This window comes from Anguilla anguilla, chromosome 17, assembly GCF_013347855.1.
Source record: "Anguilla anguilla isolate fAngAng1 chromosome 17, fAngAng1.pri, whole genome shotgun sequence".
In the NCBI taxonomy this organism is placed as follows: Eukaryota; Metazoa; Chordata; class Actinopteri; order Anguilliformes; family Anguillidae; genus Anguilla; species Anguilla anguilla.
In genome coordinates this window covers 31,316,011-31,338,667 of record NC_049217.1, presented here as the reverse complement: position 1 = coordinate 31,338,667, position 22,657 = coordinate 31,316,011, and the positions used below count along the sequence as shown (strand labels likewise).

Below are 22,657 nucleotides of genomic sequence, written 5' to 3'. Positions count from 1 at the left end.
AGCTCTGCAGTTTCCTCCTCTTGCCAGAGAAGCAGATTGACTGAAAGTCATTGGTCGTGACTGCTAACTGCTAACTGCTAACTGTGCCTGTTACTGAACCTGTTACCGCTGAAGGGATAGCCAGCTGTGTCTATTTGTTTACAAGTACGCACGCCTGTGTACAGTATATGATGTAATTCTATACAAGAGTCCCGAAATCAAGAATATATATATATATTTTTTTTTTTAATTAAAAAAATTAATAAATAGTGCTGCTTGCACAGTGTTTTTTGAGCTAGGTTTGATTACAATTCAGTTTTTGAAATTTGTTAATTCAATTGCTCTGCACTTTAAGAAAATGTATCTAGAAATCGGATGCTTAGCCCTTTGAAATCTCTTGTAATTTTTTGTTCTCTATTGAAAGTTCGGATTCATTGAACACCACAGGGAACAGAAATACAGTGAGCTGTCAATCAGGCGAAATATTTTGATCAAACCAATCAAAATATTATGTTCCCCATAGAGAGACGCAATGATTGGTTGCAATCAGTGAGTCACTGATAGAATATGGAAACTGTGCAAAGGCTCACTCCGCTGAGACATGCTAAATGTGCTATGCTCCTGCACTGTGCTGCTATAGACGGGTAATAGTCTAGTTGGTGCACAGGCAGCTAATAATTTTGGGGAAGCGTACACACAGAATGCTGTTGCTCTGATGGAGACAGGCCTGCTGCAGACGTCCAGACAGACGGATTTCTTTAGTGCTATAGACAGATCAGCCCACTGTAGCGCTGCAGATGCATCAGAGGACTTCAGCAGCATAAACAGGTCATTTTACTGTAGTTCTGTAGACGGTGGTAGGACCACATAGCCACAGACAGGGGGCAGCGTTTGCAGCCCCACAGCGCCAGTCTGCGGCGATGGCGGCGATGGCGGCGATGGCGGCGGTGACCTCTCACCTCTCCGATCATCCCGTTCCAGGTGCCGCGGACCCGCTTGCCGTGCTTGCCGTTGGTGACCAGGTACAGGTCGTAGGAGAACTTGATGTTGCGCGAGAGCTTCTTCAGGATGTCGATGCAGAAGCCCTTGCAGCACAACTTGGTGTACGGCTCCGTGTGGCCCACGATGCTGCGGAGACAAGAGCGTCACGCCGCCGAACAGGAAGTGACATCACAGCGACCGCGCGCCGTCTGCGCCGCCTCGGCATCTCAGGTGTTTAATTATCAGTGAATGTGCTGCCGCTCTGCCCGAGGCTCGGTGTCTCAGTGAATGTGCTGCCGCTCTGCCCGAGGTTCGGTGTCTCAGTGAATGTGCTGCCGCTCTGCCCGAGGCTCGGTGTCTCAGTGAATGTGCTGCCGCTCTGCCCGAGGTTCGGTGTCTCAGTGAATGTGCTGCCGCTCTGCCCGAGGTTCGGTGTCTCAGTGAATGTGCTGCCGCTCTGCCCGAGGCTCGGTGTCTCAGTGAATGTGCTGCCGCTCTGCCCGAGGTTCGGTGTCTCAGTGAATGTGCTGCCGCTCTGCCCGAGGCTCGGTGTCTCAGTGAATGTGCTGCCGCTCTGCCCGAGGTTCGGTGTCTCAGTGAATGTGCTGCCGCTCTGCCCGAGGTTCGGTGTCTCAATGAATGTGCTGCCGCTCTGCCCGAGGCTCGGTGTCTCAGTGAATGTGCTGCCGCTCTGCCCGAGGTTCGGTGTCTCAGTGAATGTGCTGCCGCTCTGCCCGAGGCTCGGTGTCTCAGTGAATGTGCTGCCGCTCTGCCCGAGGCTCGGTGTCTCAGTGAATGTGCTGCCGCTCTGCCCGAGGCTCGGTGTCTCAGTTAATGTGCTGCCGCTCTGCCCGAGGCTCGGTGTCTCAGTGAATGTGCTGCCGCTCTGCCCGAGGCTCGGTGTCTCAGTGAATGTGCTGCCGCTCTGCCCGAGGCTCGGTGTCTCAGTGAATGTGCTGCCGCTCTGCCCGAGGCTCGGTGTCTCAGTGAATGTGCTGCCGCTCTGCCCGAGGCTCGGTGTCTCAGTGAATGTGCTGCCGCTCTGCCCGAGGCTCGGTGTCTCAGTGAATGTGCTGCCGCTCTGCCCGAGGCTCGGTGTCTCAGTGAATGTGCTGCCGCTCTGCCCGAGGTTCGGTGTCTCAGTTAATGTGCTGCCGCTCTGCCCGAGGCTCGGTGTCTCAGTGAATGTGCTGCCGCTCTGCCCGAGGCTCGGTGTCTCAGTTAATGTGCTGCCGCTCTGCCCGAGGCTCGGTGTCTCAGTGAATGTGCTGCCGCTCTGCCCGAGGCTCGGTGTCTCAGTGAATGTGCTGCCGCTCTGCCCGAGGCTCGGTGTCTCAGTGAATGTGCTGCCGCTCTGCCCGAGGCTCGGTGTCTCAGTGAATGTGCTGCCGCTCTGCCCGAGGCTCGGTGTCTCAGTTAATGTGCTGCCGCTCTGCCCGAGGCTCGGTGTCTCAGTGAATGTGCTGCCGCTCTGCCCGAGGCTCGGTGTCTCAGTGAATGTGCTGCCGCTCTGCCCGAGGCTCGGTGTCTCAGTGAATGTGCTGCCGCTCTGCCCGAGGCTCGGTGTCTCAGTGAATGTGCTGCCGCTCTGCCCGAGGCTCGGTGTCTCAGTGAATGTGCTGCCGCTCTGCCCGAGGCTCGGTGTCTCAGTGAATGTGCTGCCGCTCTGCCCGAGGCTCGGTGTCTCAGGGGCGTCCCTGGAGGACCCGACCGCTGCGTGATCCGCCATTTTGTGCCGCAGCGCAGCGCTTTCCTTCTGTAAAAGTTTTTAGGGAATAATTTAAAAAGAAGAGAGCGCCCTTTAGATCCACTTGCCAGATTTTTTTCTTTTTTTTTTACCCTCGGCAGAGCTCTTGAAATGTGGGATTGTTCTCGCTTTCCGTCAGATATCGATTAAGACTCAGGAGTTTGCCGCTGGCGGACTCTGTTGCATCTGTTTATTTTGACACGGCGTGTACTTAATGGCGGTAAAGCGGAAGAGCGTTCCGTGCTTTAGGGCTCGCCCGGCCGGTTTAAGCCCTGGACGCCCTCTCCTCTCTGCCTGAATCTGGATCAAAGGCTTTTTATTCTGTATTGGGGTGAGAGGCGAAGGCAGGGGGGAGCTGTAATAGCGGTTAAAATATGACGGGAATTAGCGATGGCGGCAGAGACGGACGCAGAGAAAGCCTGGCTCCTCGCGGGAAGCGGGGCGATGGCGTGTGCTTTACGCTCGCGTGACAAAGCCTCCCGCCTCCATCTGTACTGTGAGCTGAAAGGGCCGTGTGTGTGTGTGTGTGTGAGTGTGTGTGTGTGTGTGTCCACACTGAGCCAGCAGGACAACTCATCACAACACATACAACAGGAGGGAGGAAGGAGGAAGAGATCTCTCTTTCTATCTTTCTCTCTCTCTCTTTCTGTCTGTCTATCTCTCTCTCTCACTCCCCCCTGCCCCTCCATCTCCCTCCTGTTCTCTCTCTTTCTCTTCCTGTCTCTCTCCCTCTCTTGCTTTCTCTCTCTCTCCATCTCCTCTCCCTGTCCTACTCTCTCTCTCTCTCCTCACTCCCTCTTTACCTCACTCCCTCTCTCTCTCCCTCACTCCCTCTCTCTCCCTCTCTTTCTCCCTCACTCCCTCTCTCTCCCTCTCTATCTCTTTCTCTCTCCCTCTGTCTCTCTTTATCTCTCGCTCTCTCCCTCTCTCTCGCTCTCTCTCTCTACCGCTCTCCCTCATTCCCTGTCTCTCTCTCTCCCTCTATCTCTATCCCTCTCTCTCTTGCTCTCTCTCTACCTCTCTCCCTCTCTATCTCTTTCTCCATCCCTCTCTCTCTCTCTCTCTCTCTCTCTCTGACGTCAGGAGTGCGGAGGCAGGGAGTGGCGCAGCAGGGCGTGGCATTATGTCACCGTGGCGACAGATGGGCTGACAGCCGGGGATGTCCGAAAACAAATCCGCCACAAATTAATCACAAACAAACAAAGAGCGGAGCGAAGAGCGACTGGATCAGCCGCCGGGACCAGCGGAGCGGAGCGAAGAGCGACTGGATCAGCCGCCGGGACCAGCGGAGCGGAGCGAAGAGCGACTGGATCAGCCACCTGGACCAGCGGAGCGGGACCAGCGGACTGAGGAAGCCTTACCGCCACGCGGCCCTGACTCCGCCCCTCCCGCCACGGTCAGGTGACCCCGCCACGCAGACACCCTCCCCACCGCCGTGGCGCTCAGACGCTGGGATTCGCCCACACTTTGTGCCCCCCCCACACCAGAGATCTCATCCTGGAGCCCTGAGCTCTCAGCAGACCACAGAGATGAAGGCTGAGTGGGGGAGGGGGGGGGGGTCAGTGAGTGGGGAGGGGGGGGGTGATGGGGGGGGGGGTCAGTGAGTGGGGAGGGGGGGAGTTATTACAGGTGAACATCAGACCCCCTGCACACCTGCCGCGGACGCCCCGTGAGGGTTCAGCAGGTGGGGGCTGAGTTCGCCAGGTGTTCCATATTTCTGATGTGCTGACGCTCCCCTTTTGACCGGCATCATTAGTGTGGAGCGGCCGGGGCCAGCTGTTCATCTGGAAATCAGCCCACAGCAGACCCACACTGATCTGAGATCAGCCCAGCCCACAGCAAACCCACACTGATCTGAGATCAGCCCACAGCAGACCCACACTGATCTGAGATCAGCCCAGGGATCAGTAGACCCACACTGATCTGAGATCAGCCCACAGCAAACCCACACTGATCTGAGATCAGCCCAGGGATCAGTAGACCAACACTGATCTGAGATCAGCCCACAGCAGAGACCCACACTGATCTGAGATCAGCCCACAGCAAACCCACACTGATCTGAGATCAGCCCACAGCAAAGACCCACACTGATGTGAGATCAGCACAGGGATCAGTAGACCCACACTGATCTGAGATCAGCTCACAGCAGAGACCCACGCTGATCTGAGATCAGCCCACAGGACCCAGGGTCATAAGATCATCTGAAAGCTAATCCACTGATCATTATCAGTTTTGCATGAGCCATCGGCAGCCTTCTCCATTTGTCTCTTCATTTTTGTGAGTTTTTCAGTGATGAGCTCAGTGACAGAAGTCTCAGTGCAACGAAACAGGAGTGAAATTGACTCCTTTTATGAAAGCATATCCTCAGTAAAAAAAAAACAAAAAAAACGTGTGTGTGTGCGCGCTTTTGTGTGTGCACGCTTGCATGTGTATGCGTATGTGTGTGCATGCGTGCATGCGTGCATGCATGCGCATACGTGTGTGTGCGCACTTTCGTGTGCTTCTGTGTGTATTTGTGTGAATGCTCTCTGTCGCTGTAATGTCTCTTATTTAGCGTCAGCCTCTCATATCATCTCATTCTGATGAGATCGACTCTCGTGTCTAACAGCGAGCTCCGCTGACGCTAAGGCTAACGCACGGAACGGCCCGAGAGAGGAACTCCGAAAAGAACAGGACGTGCTCGCCAAGGCAGCGGGACAGGGACGAGACGGTGTCGCTCGCGCCCCAGATCATGTGACCCCGATGGGCAGTCATGCAGCGATGAAAAAGCACAGGGGGCTTGTGGGTAATGATACCGCTTCTCTCTCTCTCTCTCTCTCTCTCTGTCTGTTCCTGTTTCTCTCTCTCTCTCTCCCCCTCTCTCCCTCTCTCTGTCCCCCTGATCAGGATCTATCAGCTGCAGGAGCGATTAATGGCGTCTCTGTATGCAGAAGGCCCATTACTGTCAGGGCAGCGCGGGGCTGAGATTACCGCTGGCGTGATTCTGGTGGTACATTACCGCCATCGATCGCGCTGTCGCTCCTGCCCCTCTCCTGCCCCCGGACCCAAGATTTAGCCCCTCGTTTGATTTATCAGATTTTTATTGGTTCTGCTTTGCCGTCTTAATGAAACTACCCTCTTCGCTCGCCTGCGAGTTCCTGGAAAACATAAGCAAATCGGAGAAATGAAAATAAAACATAAAAAAGAAAAAAGTAGTCTGGCCCAGCTAACCCAAAACGTTCTCACAATGTTATACCCAGCATGTAGGGGTATAACGTTGACAGAACACTCCACTAACATTGTGAGAACATTCAGTGTGAGCTGGGAGAAGGCCTAAAATGGCCGCCGCGTGCTCTGTGTCAGGCTGCTGATTGACCGCCACGTGGTCAGTGTCACGCTGCTGATTGGCCGCCACGTGGTCAGTGTCACGCTGCTGATTGGCCGCCACGTGGTCAGTGTCACGCTGCTGATTGGCCGCGTCCTCAGCTCCCAGTGTCCACAGAGTGTCTGAACACTTCTTTGTGTTCCTTTTACCTGGAAAATCTATTGCAGTTTTTGACTGAGAAGGATAAAAGAAAAAGAATATGCTTCTCAATGGGCAGCATTTTCAGGATCAATATAATGTCCAATAATTGTGATCAGAAGTCTAAAGACTGGTGAGGTTTAAACTTAGACACCAGACCCCCCCCCCCCCCCCCCGCTTTCTCTGTCTTTCTCACTTCCTCTCTATCTCTTTCTTTCTGTCTACCCCCCTCTCTCTCTCTCCATCTGTCCTGATGGGGTGTGTAAAATAAATCCACCCCACTCAAAACATTTAATTAAACTGGAGAAGAGCGAGCTTCAGGGACTCCGCTCCTCGTGCCAGACCAGCCCGAGCGCCGGGTCTGCTTTCATTTTTCATTTCAGCCCCAAGAATAGCAGCCGACTTGGCCGAGCTCTGCTTCCCTCTGAACGCTGTCTGACCGAGCTGTGTGCAGGGTGTGCTCAGTGTGATGGGAGCTGTGTGCAGGGTGTGCTCAGTGTGCGGAGAGCTGTGTGCAGGGTGTGCTCAGTGAGATGGGAGCTGTTTATCAGAAGCACGGTGTGCTCAGTGACATGGGAGCTGTTTATCAGAAGCAGGGTGTGCTCAGTGTGATGATTGCTGTTTATCAGAAGCAGGGTGTGCTCAGTGTGATTGGAGCTGTTTATCAGAAGCAGGGTGTGCTCAGTGTGATTGAAGCTGTTTTTCAGAAGCAGGGTGTGCTCAGTGTGATGGGTGCTGTTTATCAGAAGCAGGGTGTGCTCAGTGTGATTGGAGCTGTTTATCAGAAGCAGGGTGTGCTCAGTGTGATGGGTGATGTTTATCAGAAGCAGGGTGTGCTCAGTGTGATGGGTGCTGTTTATCAGAAGCAGGGTGTGCTCAGTGTGATGATTGCTGTTTATCAGAAGCAGGGTGTGCTCAGTGTGATGATTGCTGTTTATCAGAAGCAGGGTGTGCTCAGTGTGATTGAAGCTGTTTTTCAGAAGCAGGGTGTGCTCAATGTGATGGGTGCTGTTTAACAGAGTTTTACAGTTTATCATCAGGCTAGTGTCGAGGCTTTGCTTTCAACATTGTTCAGTGTTAATTTTGCAAGATCCATTCACTGCCACATTTAAAAAGAGATTATGAGATTAATTCACATTTAAAAAGAGATTGTAACTTTTATATAAATTATAACCCCCCTCCACACACACACATGCGTACCCTCACACATGCTCACACCCTCGCACATATAACAGAAACATTAATGTTTAAATATGACATATATATGTATATTGCACATGTACTGTTTGTATATATGCCAGCTGTTTCCTGTTTCCTGCTTTGAGCAGCACTGTGGCGGTGGGCCCTGGGGACGGGGGGAGACGCCTCTGATCTGTCCGTCACTCGGTAACAGATGTTCCCGCTAGAGGAACGTACATCCTGCTTAACGGCGGCCAGCGAGCGATCTCCCCGCGCACCGCCATGATTAATACCCACGCCACCCGCCGGTAAATCAGCAGGAGCCACGCGTCACACACTCACACACTCACACACACCCACACACTCACTCACACACACTCACACACTCACACACACACTCACACACTCACACACTCACACACACTCACACACACACACTCACACACTCACACACACTCACACACACACTCACACACTCACTCACACACACTCACACACTCACACACACTCACACACACCCACACACTCACTCACACACACCCACACACTCACTCACACACACTCACACACACTCACACACACCCACACACTCACTCACACACACTCACACACTCACACACACCCACACACTCACTCACACACACACACACACTCACACACCCACACACTCACACACACCCACACACTCAATCACACACACACACACACTCACACACACTCACACACACACACACACTCACACACACACTCACACACACACACACACACCCACACACTCACTCACACACACACACACACACCCACACACACACACACACACACACACACACTCACTCACACACACGCACACTCACACACACACTCACACACACACACACACGCACACTCACACACTCACACACACACACACACACACACACACACACTCACACACACACTCACTCACACACACGCACACTCACACACACACTCACACACACACACACGCACACACACACACACGCACACTCACACACACACACACACTCACACACACACACACACACACACACACACACACACACTCACACACACACACACACTCACACACACACACACACTCACACACACACACACACACCCACACACTCACTCACACACACACACACACACACACACACACACACTCACACACACGCACACTCACACACACACTCACACACACACACACACACACACACGCACACTCACACACACACACACTCACACACACACACACACACTCACACACACGCACACTCACACACACACTCACACACACACACACGCACACTCACACACACACACACACACACTCACACACACACACACACACACTCACACACACACACTCATTCACACACACACACCCACACACACGCACACTCACACACTCACACACACACACACACACCGCGTTTTCTCTTACCGCACTTTACTCTCTGATTTACTCTCTGTTTGGGGTTCATGGCGGTGTTTGGGGTTCAGGGCGGTGTTTGGGGTTTATGGTGGTGTTTGGGGCTTATGGTGGTGTTTGGGGTTCACGGCGGTGGTGTTTGGGGTTCACGGCGGTGGTGTTCGGGGTTCACGGCGGTGGTGTTTGGGGTTCATGGCGGTGTTTGGGGTTCATGGCGGTGGTGTTTAGGGTTCATGGCGGTGGTGTTTGGGGTTCACGGCGGTGGTGTTTGGGGTTCATGGCGGTGGTGTTTGGGGTTCATGGCGGTGTTTGGGGCTTATGGCGGTGTTTGGGGTTCATGGCGGTGGTATTTGGGGTTCACGGCGGTGGTGTTTGGGGTTTATGGCGGTGCTTGGGGTTGTGCAGAGATGTGATTGAATCGGGGACCTGAGCCCCCCCCCCCGGACCACTGAGGAACGCTCGCGTTCCAGCTTCCCCTCCCCCAGCGTGTCCAGACCCTGCCAGGGCGTCGGCTTGCAAGGGGTTAACAGGCCTGCCATTGGCCGGTCTGCCTGGCCCTCGCTGTGCACGATAAGAAGGTGAGCTCTGATTGGCCGGTCTCCCTGGCCCTCGCTGTGCACGATAAGAAGGTGAGCTCTGATTGGCCGGTCTCCCTGGCCCTCGCTGTGCGCGATAAGAAGGTGAGTTATAATTGGCCGGTCTCCCTGGCCCTCGCTGTGCGCGATAAGAAGGTGAGCTATAATTGGCCGGTCTCCCTGACCCTCGCTGTGCGTGATAAGAAGGCTTGAGCTGTGATTGGCCGGTCTCCCTGACCCTCGCTGTGTGCGATAAGAAGGCGTGAGCTGTGATTGGCTCAGAGCGGACGGGGCCCGATCAGGCCCGTGGGCATCGCCAGGCGACATTCTGCCGCCGTTAAACTGGATTTATCAGGTTCCTCCGGGGCACAGCTGGTGGGGTCAGGTGCCCTCGTGGGTGTTCTGCGAAAGCCTCTGCTGGGTCTGGCAGAACACCCACCCGCCCCGGCACAGCCAGGATTCCAGCCACGGTAGCGCTGTTGCCGCGGTAGCGCTGTTGCCGCGGTAGCGCTGTTGCTGTGGTAGCGGATCAGAGCCTGTGTTCCCGCTGTCCCGCCGCTCATTCCGCTGGAGTCTCTGCCAGAGGTTCTCCCTCCGACAGGCGCTGCAGCTGTTAATGGCTGTTTTATTTTCGACCTCACACAGTCAACACCCCCACCCCCCTCCCCATGCCATAATGTTGCGGACAAAGACAGATTTTTTTCTTGAACTGTACTCCAACATTTTATATTTCTAAGACTGTGGACGTACCAAGATGTACATGATGGACATGTATCTCACATGCCAGTTTTTTTGGAGTTTTTTCATCTTTGTAACGGTGTTTCTGTAAAGAGCACTGCACAAATAAAACTGTGTTTAACGGAATAAAGTTGCTAATCGTTAGAAGCTGCGAGTGAATGGCACACCTTTAGCCGCAGTGACTGAGCGTACGCAGTGACTGAGCGTACGCTACGCAGCACAGTGAGCGTATGCAGTGACTGAGCGTACGCTACGCGGCACAGTGAGCGTACGCAGTGACTGAGCGTACGCTACGCGGCACAGTGAGCGTACGCAGTGACTGAGCGTATGCAGTGACTGAGCATACGCTACGCGGCACAGTGAGCGTACGCAGTGACTGAGCGTACGCTACGCGGCACAGTGAGCGTACGCAGTGACTGAGCGTATGCAGTGACTGAGCATACGCTACGCGGCACAGTGAGCGTACGCAGTGACTGAGCGTATGCAGTGACTGAGCGTACGCTACGCGGCACAGTGAGCGTACGCAGTGACTGAGCGTACGCTACGCAGCACAGTGAGCGTACGCAGTGACTGAGCGTATGCAGTGACTGAGCGTACGCTACGCGGCACAGTGAGCGTACGCAGTGACTGAGCGTACGCAGTGAGTGAGCGTATGCAGTGACTGAGCGTACGCTACACGGCGCAGTGACTGAGCGTACACAGTGACTGAGCGTACGCAGTGACTGAGCGTACGCTACACGGCACAGGGAGCGTACGCAGTGACTGAGCGTACACAGTGACTGAGCGTATGCAGTGACTGAGCGTACACAGTGACTGAGCGTATGCAGTGACTGAGCGTACACAGTGACTGAGCGTATGCAGTGACTGAGCGTACACAGTGACTGAGCGTATGCAGTGACTGAGCGTACACAGTGACTGAGCGTATGCAGTGACTGAGCGTACGCTACACGGCACAGGGAGCGTACGCAGTGACTGAGCATACGTTACGCGGCACAGTGAGCGTACGCAGTGACTGAGCGTATGCAGTGACTGAGCGTACGCTACGCGGCACAGTGAGCGTACGCAGTGACTGAGCGTACGCTACGCGGCACAGTGAGCGTACGCAGTGACTGAGCGTACGCTACGCGGCACAGGCAGCATGCAAACGCAGCGGCGATGCCTTCGCAGCGCGCGGCGCGGCGACTCACGCCTCGGTCTTGTTGGACTGCCGGCGGCAGGGCACAGTGTTGCTGCCGCAGGTGCCGGTGGCCGAGTCCACGCTCTCCACGATGACGAAGGGCCGCTCCTCCAGCGTGGCCACCGTCAGGTGCCGGTTATCCGACACCGCCTCCAGGTACCTCCCAAACCGCGGCCAGACCGGGTAGCGCATCTGCAGGATCCCTGAGGCGAAGTCCCCCACCTGAGAGCGGGGGGGGGAGGGGGAGGGGGAGAGAGAGAGAGTGAGGGAGAGGGTGTCAGAGTGCCGACAGATAGCCTCTTGTTCAACACCGTACCCCAAGATCTCCTGCATGTGTGGCCACCCCATTTTCCGTTCCATTTTAGATTTTAAATTTCATACGGGTCACTGCCCCGAAACTTTTCACCTCTTACTTTTTATTGAAATCGGTTTGATCCTGGTGAATATATTCAGCCTCGTTATTTATCTATTTCAGTGATGAGGATGTTTTTAAAGAAGCTGCAATGCCAACTGCTGCAGTCCTGAGAGAGCCAGTAGGTTTTCACATGAGCAGCAATTTTAGTGCTGCTTGATTTTAATTAAGTTCCATGAAGATCTTTTTAACATGTACTGTATAACACCCTATCAAAAATGTAAAATGCCAAAATGATATTGGTTTTACTTCATAAACTATGTGTGTGTGTGTGTGCACTTCTGTGTGTTTGTTTGTGTGTGTGTGTGTGCACTTCTGTGTGTTTGTGTGTTTGTTTGTGCATATGCCTACATTCGTGTTTGGGGGGTGGGTGAAACCGAGCCTACATCAAAGACTCCCCCCCCCCCCCCCCTTCCCCCGCACCCCAGATGTGGGGCGGCCCGGACCGTGACTGATCGGGGGGGAAGCTGCTCTGCTTCCACTCGTCCTCACGCTCAAATTTATCTGAACCCAGAGTGGAAGGGCTGGAGCAGAGAGGCAGCCATTAAAATAGGTTCCGGAATGTCGGTGATTCGGAGGAAATAGAATTTGCATATAAAACCATCTGAGAGGGGAGGGGGGGTTAGAGTTAGGGTTGGGGGGGGTTCAGATATTCAGATATTTCAATATGTTCAGATATTTTTAACTGCTCACGCACAATCATACATTTATTACTTTGTGCTTTATTACTTATTTTTATTATGTTTAGACTTTTAGTGAATTTTGCAGGTTGCATTGACCCATAATATATTCCCGTAAGCAGCGTGTGCATCTGGGCACCCTGTGAAGTTAACAGAGGAGAAGATGCTCCTCGTTCACGTCCTCAATCCTGGAGCCGTTTCATTTCCACAATTACAGACGTATTATGTAAAATAATGGCTCTGTCCGTGACAGTCTCTCCACTGCGCTGACGCAGTGAGCAAATCAAGGCTTGACGCAGAGAGCTTCGCGTTCAGCCGGGGAAGGCAGAAAATCTCCATCAGTCAGTCACATCGTGTGTTTTATGGAGCTCTGTACAGCGATGCAGTCGCAGAGATTTCTGCCGACCGCGTTGTACGGAAACGATGGTAAAGAAACGCAATTAAGTACTGACACAGAGCGGACGTTTCAGAAAGAGTTCTCCTGTAAGAGACATTGAGAAAGTGTGCTGCCATATTGATGAAGAGGTTCTACAGCACAACTTTATGATTAAAAAGAGTAAAGTTTTTGAGAGGGAAAAGAATCACGAATATATACTGAAGGAAAGGAATTTATTACATTTCCTTGATTCTTAATGGCAGGTAAATATGACGGATATCTTCATAATTGCTTATTTTTAATGCTTCTATTTCTGTTTCTTCAGATTCGACTGAAAACTGCAGCGAATGGGCCAATATGGGTCTTCTCTCTTAACTTCTTGAGGGCTGGATCTTTACGACACTCAAAAGCAGGGGTGCAGAACCCTGGTCCTGGAGGGCCGGTTTTAGCTTTCTGACAGCTCTATAAACTATCGCTGGCTGAGCACGGAACAATCTTTTGGCTACGCTCGCAGTCTGCGGCTGTAGCTGGTGCTTATACTCCTGTCAGATCTATTAGATAATTAAATAATCAAGAGCAGAAGTTGGCACAAAATCCTGGAATGGGTCGCTCCAATAGGGTCCAGGCTCTGGAATCATAAGTGTGGTCTGATTTTCTGCTGTGATTGTTCTAGAACTGTAAAATATTTAGCTGTTCGTCTCCCTTTGGTCTTGCAGACTGAGTCATTATTTTGCGGTGTGGCCCCTGCAGACCCTGTTGTGTTTGTGAAATCAGCCTTAGGACCTGACACTGCCTCTGTGGCCTACAGAAGCCCCCTCTGAAGCGGACTGAAGGGTTCTGATTCAGACTGCAGGGCCGAGGCAACAGCCAATACCCAGCAGAAGGACACTAAATCTGGGTCGAAATGGAAAAAGAGAAGGAGTCGTCCCTCAGAGTTTCAGAAAGTAAAAAATGAACTATTGTTATCTTAATTTGAATCTTCACACTGCCAGAACAAAGCAGCGTGATACTCTCGACCCGGGAACTTGCCGTTTGAAGGGAAGTGGTTCAGACGGCTTTGCTGGAAGCCTTTTTACTCCCACTGAAGAGCCCCCTGTTCTGTCCCGAACATTTAGGGAGGGGTGAAGCCGCTCCCCGGACTCGTTAGCGTCTGAATGCTAATGCAGCTGCGGACGCGGGCTGCTTCGAGCAGGATTTCATGCTCCTTGGCTTCTGAAGCAGATCCGCTGATTATAGCGGGAATAGTCAGGGAAGATAAACGGGGTCCTTCACCTGAACCGTGTGGTCTTCAGCCGAACCAGCGCCTCCCCCTCAGCCTGCCTTCCCTTTGATCGCAGCCTGTCCCTGCGTGTGGAGAGAGGCTGTTTCACAGCGGACTGCGTTTCTCAGTTTGTCTGGCGGAAACAACCTCTGCTGCTGGAGTTGCAAATCGAGCTAGCTCTCTCCCCTCACTGATCTCTCTCTCTCTCCCTTCACTCATCTCCTCCCTCTCTCTGTCTCTTTCTGCACTCTTTCCTATTGCCCTCTCTTACTCTTATTTACTCTCTCCCGCCCCCTCTCTCTCCTTCCGCTCTTTTTCTCTTTCATGCTCTCTGCCTGTGCTGGTTTTTTGGGTTTGTTTTTTGTTGTGTGGTCAGTTTTTTTTTTTTTTTTTTTTTTTTTGTCATTTCTGTGTTTGAACAATGTCCCAGTCCCAAAAATCTCTCCCTCTCTTTCTCTCTTCCTCCCTCTTTCTATCCCCCTCTCTCTCTCTCTGAAAGTGTATCTTTCCCTCTCCTCTCTAGTCTGAAAGAGTACCTTTGAGGGGGGTGTAGGTGAAGAGGCTGGGGGGGGGGGGGGGTGTGAAGTCTACTCCTCAGACATTTTAGGAAGCAGCCGAACTGGCAGCTCTCAGACGCTCTCGCGTTTGGAAGGAGCAGGAGGCCTGTGATTTATCCCGCCAGTAAGTTAGCGGGAGAGCGGCGTGCTGCTCGGTGGCGAGAGGCCAGACAGTCAGACGTCTCCCTGCTGGCGCAGCTCTGAGAACGGCGTGGGAGGGGAACAGAAAGGTGCTCGTTTGTTACCCCCTCCCCCCGCCCCCCCCCCACGCAAACTGGTCCCCGGGGTGAGGAGCAGCGAGAGCCGCCACGGCGGGACGGGAAGGCGGGAACGAAGGGGGCGGCGGCGGCGGCGGGTCGAGCAAATGATTTCACACCCCCACGGCGGGACACAGAATGGCGCACAAACAAAAACGAAGCGTCGCACGCTAGCGCTTCAGACCGTTTCTGTCCTCTGACAACTCCTAGTTCTCCTGCAGACCCGTCGCAAGACAGCTGCCTGTTAGTTAGCTGTGAGAGAGCGATCCCCTCGCTGTGAGAGAGCTGTGAGAGAGCGATCCACTCGCCCCACAGTGGCGCCGTCTCCTCAGCCTCGCTAACGGACCCCTCCTCGCAGGTCCGCTGAGTTCTGATGGGCGATTATGTCGGCGCAGTAACTCCTAACAGCCCCGTCTCAGAACGAGTCGGCAATCAATAAAAACAACATCGGTTAGAATCTCTCCATCTGTGACGAGCCGAGCCCAGAGACTGCGTGTGGTCTCTGGAATGGAATAACACAGGAAAGGAAGGCGAGGAGAAGCTGGCAAACGATGAAACGATGGAAGAAAGACAGAAAGAAAAGATCTTCAGTGTTTGTAGAGGGAGATTTGGACAGGGAACTGGGAGGGTTCGCTTACTCTAGGTTTACTGACTGAGAGGACCGTGTACTCCCACTCACTCCTGCGCACTGCTTCTGCACTGAGGGACATTTAGAGTGAATATACTGAGATGCACATGTACTGATCCGGACTCCCGTTTAGGAGCATTTGCTCCAGGAAACTGACTGCGCTAACTGGAAAAATAATTTAGGAGCTCGTCTACTAATTGGAATGCATTAGTGTGCTCCTAATTTTTCAAATTAGGAGCGCATTAGCTTCTTGGAAAAATGTTAGCGTAGAGCACTGCTGTGTGTAAACTGGCTGAGATGGAGATTCGCTGCAGGCGTACTGACTGACAGGATAATGTAGCGATTTATAGGGAGAGGTAGGCCTTCTGTAAGCAAGCTTACTGAGATGTGGGCCTACTGTAAGATGCTCTGGATAATGAATACATTCAAACGTGTAATACACAAATAAATGTAAATATACTGACTAGGGGGTGAGATGTAAAGAGACTTGTTGCACAATAATGCAGACATATTTTAACAGATGCTTCGGATTATTGTATTGCATTAAACCAAGCTGCTTGTGCCCTCCCCACTGCATGAGGACTCTCCATCCAGGCCTTGTGAGACCTGGTTGGCTTGAGTTGAGTTGCTCTGTCTGCTCTTCCAATTACACCTCTCACCCCACGCTGCACCAGAATATTTTTAAATAATTCACTTCATAGAAACCAACCTTGGAAAGAAAAATCAATCAGGGTGGAGGTAATTAGTGAGACAGAGCCTGGAGCGGTTCTGTGCTCGACTCTAGCGGGAGCTAGCGCATAACCTCCAGACTCCAGACTCAGACGGACGACTCCACCACGGTCAGAGACCCAGGTGAAGGAGCTGGCAAGGTGTCTGATGACCTCATGTGGAGGGGGGTTATTGAAGTAAATAATTTTACATTAAAAGTCTGTGCAGACGGACTCCAGAGACACGAAACCGGCAGGAGGCTCAAACTCAAGACTGGAAATGAGGCTCTAAATGCATGTTTGGATAAACGAGGGAAAGGCAGCTTGTTTACTTCATGTCCGGTCAGCTTAGACCCCCCCGGCCCCCGGCCACCCTTTTCACACCACAGGTCAGGTGTTTTTCTGTTTCCATGAGCATGTCTATTATAATTATATAAGCATGTCTATTATAATTATATAAGCATGTCTATTATAATTCTCTGGTTTTTGTGGGGAACTTGCCATCACCCAATGTAATGCTTCCTAACTTAAAATTTCCCAAAAGTGCCCTGTTTGGTTCACATCTAACCTTTTGTGTCTGAACTGCCTCAAAGTGGAGCCTCTGTATTAATTTAAAGGGGTATTGGAAGCCTCTTAGTATGTGAAGAGTATCAACAGAATATATGGAAACTGCAAAAAAAAAATGGGACACTTTTATTGAAATTCCTGGAATTGGCATGCAGAGGCTAACCTTGCTATTGTAGATGCATAGAGGCGCAGCACAACCCGTGGAGAGGTCTTCAAAGAGTGAGATTGGGAAACTACGGTGATACTTATATTCCAGAGGCTGAATAAATATGATTGAATGCTATAGGAAGCACAGCATGTTAAGCAGAATTCTTGATCCAATAAAAGTTGGAGCAGTAGATTTAACAACTCATTTTATATTCATCAAGCAACACAGTGAGATTTTAGTTACAGGAAGCAGCAGAGTGTTGCAGTAATTTTATGTACAGAAAGTAGCTGTGTTGCAGTGATTTTAGCTACAGGAAGCAGCAGAGGGTTGCAGTGATTTTAGGCACAGGAAACAGCAGTGTTGGAGTGAGTGATTTTAGCTACAGGAAGCAGCAGTGTTGCAGTTACAGTGATTTTAGGCACAGGAAGCAGCAGTGTTGGGGTGATTTTAGCTACAGGAAGCAGCAGATGGTTGCAGTGATTTTAGGCACAGGAACTGGCAGTAGCGTGGCCGTACCTTGTCCCACTGGCGCTCGCGGTCCAGGGTGATGACGACCATGGACGGGTTGCTCAGGTAACCATCGCTGTTGAAGGAGAAGTCCTTGTGTTCCCAGGACACGTTCAGCATATGCCTAAAACACAGACACAGCCAATCAGAGCAGGGCTGAGGGACCAGTGTCCACGGACACAGCCAATCAGAGCAGAACTGAGGGACCAGTCTCCACGGACACAGCCAATCAGAGCAGAACTGAGGGACCAGTCTCCACGGACACAGCCAATCAGAGCAGGGCTGAGGGACCAGTGTCCTCCTCAATCACAACCAGCATACCTGTTAATGTGCTCAGTCAGTGCAGATTTTTTTTGAACATTTTAAGCAGCAGTGCATTACTAATGCTTAATAGATTACTAACTGCATCAGACATCATTACAAAATATGTTGTGTGGGTATTTATTGGTGTTTTGACTAATTATTATGAGATCTAAGAAGGCTTTAACAGCATACAGCAGTCAGTGTGGAACAGCATTTTAATCTGCTGATCTTTGTAATGGCATTGGCAGGTGGAATTAATCTTAATTGAAAGGCATTCATTAAAAATGTAAGACGGCAATAAATATCACTAAGAAAATGGGGTTGGATCAGTATACTAAGAAAGGAGCACTCAGCGATGATGTTGAATTTGTCTTCAGTTTGGAAAGGCGCTGTAGAAACACGAGTCTTACACAACCCCACACCTGACCACACAGCTGACCCAACACTTGACCCAACACCTGACCACACACCTGACCCAACACCTGACCCCACACTTGACCCAACACCTGACCACACACCTGACCCAACACCTGACCACACACCTGACCCAGCACCTGACCCCACACTTGACCCAACATCTGACCACACACCTGACCCCACACTTGACCCAACACCTGACCGCCTGTGTTTAAGCCAGAGATTGAGCCCGGGTCACTGCGGTTCAGCCCGGTCCACTCTGTCCGTGACGCGGGAGCAGAAGGCTGTGTGCAGGGGGGGGCGGGGGTGGCGGGGGGGGGGGGGGGGTTATTTGACGTGTATTTGACCTGACAGCAGGACAGAGTGGAAATCAATGCGATGCCATCCCAGCACTCATCCCGCTTCACCTGAAGGACACCTCACCTGGCTCGAACCCCGCAATCTCACAGGTGCGCTGCTCTGAATGTTCTCCAGGCAAAAATACCTGCCCATTATGACTCCCTCCCCCCCCCCCCTTTATAGTCCTATAAGTCACAGAGCTCCGCCCTCTCGATCCTGTGCTCCCACAAGCCCCTCCCCCCTCCAATCACATGACCTCCACCGGTGCCAGACACAGGCTGAATGTCCTCGCTGAAGCCAAACCTATTTCTGGCTGATTACTGTTTTCTGATCCAATGGGATTAGCTGTGTTTCCTGGTGCAGATGGTACCAGATTGGGTTTTGGGTTTGGCTGGCAGGAGCGTGTCCACACCCCTCTCTCACTCTCTCCCTCTCTCTCGCTCTCTGTTTGTCTTTCAATTAGGTTAAATCAAAATCTTTTGCTGCCATAATGCACTGTACATTTGATGCAGATTTTGGCAAACCTGATAAAAGTCTGATAGAAGATTGTTGTTGTTATTGTTATTGTTATTACTACTACTACTACTATTATTAACTTGCCATTATTTAAATATAATGTAGTATTATATTACATATTACTCTTCTGCTCTTTCTTTACTTCATATTTCCCTGAGGATGAGGTGAGGTGCTCACGCAGTGAGAGTGCGCTCGGCACCCTGAGGGTGTAAATGCCCCATTAGCAGGCTAATGCCCCTGGCCGTGTCGGCTGGTGCTCTGGCCGCTTTACGTCTCACTCAGTTTCGGGTTTAATCAGTCAGTAACGTTCCCTCTGTGGCAGGCTGTTAGAAGCCAGCGACACCGCTTTCTCCTGCTCGAATCATAAAGGGGCCCGAACATAATGTGCAGAAATGTCCTGACCTCACGGTGAAAATGAAACGCCGCACAGGCCGTCCAAGTGTGCACTGGCCGCGAACACAACGTCATAAAAACTGGAATTAGAGACATCTCAGCCCCTCCCCGTCTTAGAGACATCTTAGCCCCTCCCCCTCTTAGAGACATCTTAGCCCCTCCCCCTCTTAGAGACATCTTAGCCCCTCCCCCCCTTAGAGACATCTTAGCTCCTCCCCCCCTTAGAGACATCTTAGCCCCTCCCCCTCTTAGAGACATCTTAGCCCCTCCCTCCCTTAGAGACATCTTAGCTCCTCCCCTCAGCTACTTTTCCCTCAACACCAGCCCCTTTGACCCTTCCCCTTTGACCCCTGCTCCCAGGCCCCCCTCCCTGGACTCACCTAAAGAGCGTGTTGTTGCTGGGGGCCCGGGGGCCCCCGCGGCAGTCTGCGTGCTCATCCGGGAGGGGCCCCTGGTACTTGCGGAAGCTCTGCACGCCCTTGACCACGATGGCCACCCCGTCCCGCACCCTCTTCCTCAGGCTGAGCTTCCAGCGGGCGGTGATGATGCTGATGAGGCCCACGGGGAAGCTGTCGGGGGGGGGGCAGGTCCGGGTTCCCCACCGCCACGCCGGGCAGCATCCAGATGTAGCCGGGCCCCACCAGGCCCACGTCGGCGGCCATGCGGAACAGGAAGCGCGCCTCGTCGTGCGAGCAGTACACCAGCAGCACCTGCGCGTCCACCTGCTGCAGCACCCGCCGCGCCCGGATGTCGCTCATCCCCTCCGACATGTCGAAGGTCAGCACGTCCTGCAGGTCCCACAGGAAGTAGCTGGTGTCGGTGAAGGAGCGGATGTAGTCCACGTAGGCCTCGTACCCGGGGTACAGGCTGGTGATGACGGCAAAGTTGTCCCAGTTGTACTCCTCCATCACCTTGAACATCCCGTTGACCTGCTGCTCGATGGACGAGCCCAGCTGGAGGAAGGCTGACCCCTCGCCCTGGAAGGGGGGGTGGGGGGGTGGGGGGTAGAGATAAATTAGTCCTGTATTTGAAGCAGCTGAATCAATTTCATAGGCTAAATTAATCTAATTGGGTAAATGTCTTTCGGTTACTACTTACATATGCAGTAACAGGCAAGGGGTGGGGGTGGGGGGGGGATCAATGGTCCAAGAACCGACCCCTGGGTGGTACTTATATTGGTTCAGATAAGACATGAAATAATTTAGCAAGATTGCGTTTCAAAGGCTGAATTTCACAGTGCATAAGGAAGCGAGTGTGAAGCATGCGAAAGGGAAGACGGGAGGAGGTCATTAGCAACAGTAACTAAGACTGTTTCGGGGCGGAGCTTGGAGCAGGAGACGTGTTTAAGCAGCTCTGTGGATACGCTGTGAGACAGAGGGCCATCAGTCTGCTGTCCAATCACACGTAGCCCTGCCTCGTCTGCGGTCCAATCACACGCAGCCCTGCCTCGTCTGAACAGGGCCATCAGTCTGCTGTCCAATCACACGTAGCCCTGCCTCGTCTGAACAGGACAGCGGGTATCTGGGTCGCTGCTTATCGAGGGCGCTCGCTGGGAGACCGGACCAGAACCAGACCATGGCGGCAGTCTTCCAGGCGATGGCACACTTAGGGGGCAGTGTAGTGCGGGCGATGGCACACTTAGGGGGCAGTGTAGTCCAGGCGATGGCACACTTAGGGGGCAGTGTAGTGCGGGCGATGGCACACTTAGGGGGCAGTGTAGTCCGGGCGATGGCACACTTAGGGGGCAGTGTAGTGTGGGCGATGGCACACTTAGGGGGCAGTGTAGTCCGGGCGATGGCACACTTAGGGGGCAGTGTAGTGCGGGCGATGGCACACTTAGGGGGCAGTGTAGTCCAGGCGATGGCACACTTAGGGGGCAGTGTAGTGAGGGCGATGGCACACTTAGGGGGCAGTGTAGTCCGGGCAATGGCACACTTAGGGCGCAGTGTAGTGCGGGCGATGGCACACTTAGGGGGCAGTGTAGTCCGGGCGATGGCACACTTAGGGGGCAGTGTAGTGCGGGCGATGGCACCCTTAGGGGGCAGTGTAGTGTGGGCGATGGCACACTTAGGGGGCAGTGTAGTGGGGGCGATGGCACACTTAGGGGGCAGTGTAGTGCGGGTGATGGCACGCTTAGGGGCCAGTGTAGTGCGGGCGATGGCACACTTAGGGGGCAGTGTAGTCCGGGCGATGGCACACTTAGGGGGCAGTGTAGTCCGGGCAATGGCACACTTAGGGCGCAGTGTAGTGCGGGCGATGGCACACTTAGGGGGCAGTGTAGTCCGGGCGATGGCACACTTAGGGGGCAGTGTAGTCCGGGCAATGGCACACTTAGGGCGCAGTGTAGTGCGGGCGATGGCACACTTAGGGGGCAGTGTAGTCCGGGCGATGGCACACTTAGGGGGCAGTGTAGTGTGGGCGATGGCACACTTAGGGGGCAGTGTAGTGGGGGCGATGGCACACTTAGGGGGCAGTGTAGTGCGGGTGATGGCACGCTTAGGGGGCAGTGTAGTGTGCGCTTCTCCACCAGGTCTCAGAGCGGCAGGCTGCCGGTGACTCAGGCGTTTAACGGCGCAGACGGCCTGCTCAGGGATGTGTTCTGCTTGTTTATTGGGCGATGTGTTTTTGATGTTTCTCCTCTCAGGGGGCGGGGGGGGTGACGGCGGCTGAGGAGGCCGGTGGGACAGGCGGAGGGGGGGGGGGCTCCTGTGCAGGTGAGTCACGGAGACGCAGTGGCAGGAGCCCATAAATCTGTCTCCACGCTGTCCGCCAAAAACCCGCCAGAGAGACAGAGCTATCACCCACCGCGTCAGGCTGAGGGGCCGAATGTGTGTGTGTGTGTGTGTGTGTGCGTGTGTGTGTGTGTGTGTGTGTGTGTGTGTGTGTGTGTGTGTGTGTGTGTGTCTGTGCGCATGCGTGTGTGGGTGTGTGTGTGTGTGTGCGTGCGTGTGTGAGCATGTGTGGGTCTGTGTGTGTATGTGTGTGAGCATGTGTGGGTCTGTGTGTGTCTGTGCGCATGCGTGTGTGTGTGTGTGTGTGTGCGTGTGTGTGTGTGTGTGTGTGCGTGTGTATGTGTGCGTGTGTGAGCATGTGTGGGTCTGTGTGTGTGCGTGTGTGAGCATGTGTGGGTCTGTGTCTGTATGCGTGTGTGTCTGTGTGTGTCTGTGCGCATGCGTGTGTGTGGTCATGTGCGTGCACAGTAAGCTCCTCTGTAAAGTGAATGTAGTGTGATGTATGTACAGTAATGTGTGTGGAAGGGTGGCTCCTGTTGTCTCT

The 22,657-nt window shown here is 53.1% G+C and overlaps 1 protein-coding gene across 1 annotated transcript in view; it reads right to left on the bottom strand.

The window, feature by feature from the left end:
* Positions 1-22,657, bottom strand: part of LOC118217186 (glutamate receptor ionotropic, NMDA 2C-like) — a 215,534-nt gene that overhangs the window by 166,736 nt on the left and 26,141 nt on the right. The window contains 5 exon segments of the mRNA XM_035399011.1: positions 939-1,107; positions 11,324-11,535; positions 17,423-17,537; positions 19,762-19,964; positions 19,966-20,358. Coding sequence (XP_035254902.1) covers positions 939-1,107; positions 11,324-11,535; positions 17,423-17,537; positions 19,762-19,964; positions 19,966-20,358 — 1,092 coding nt within the window.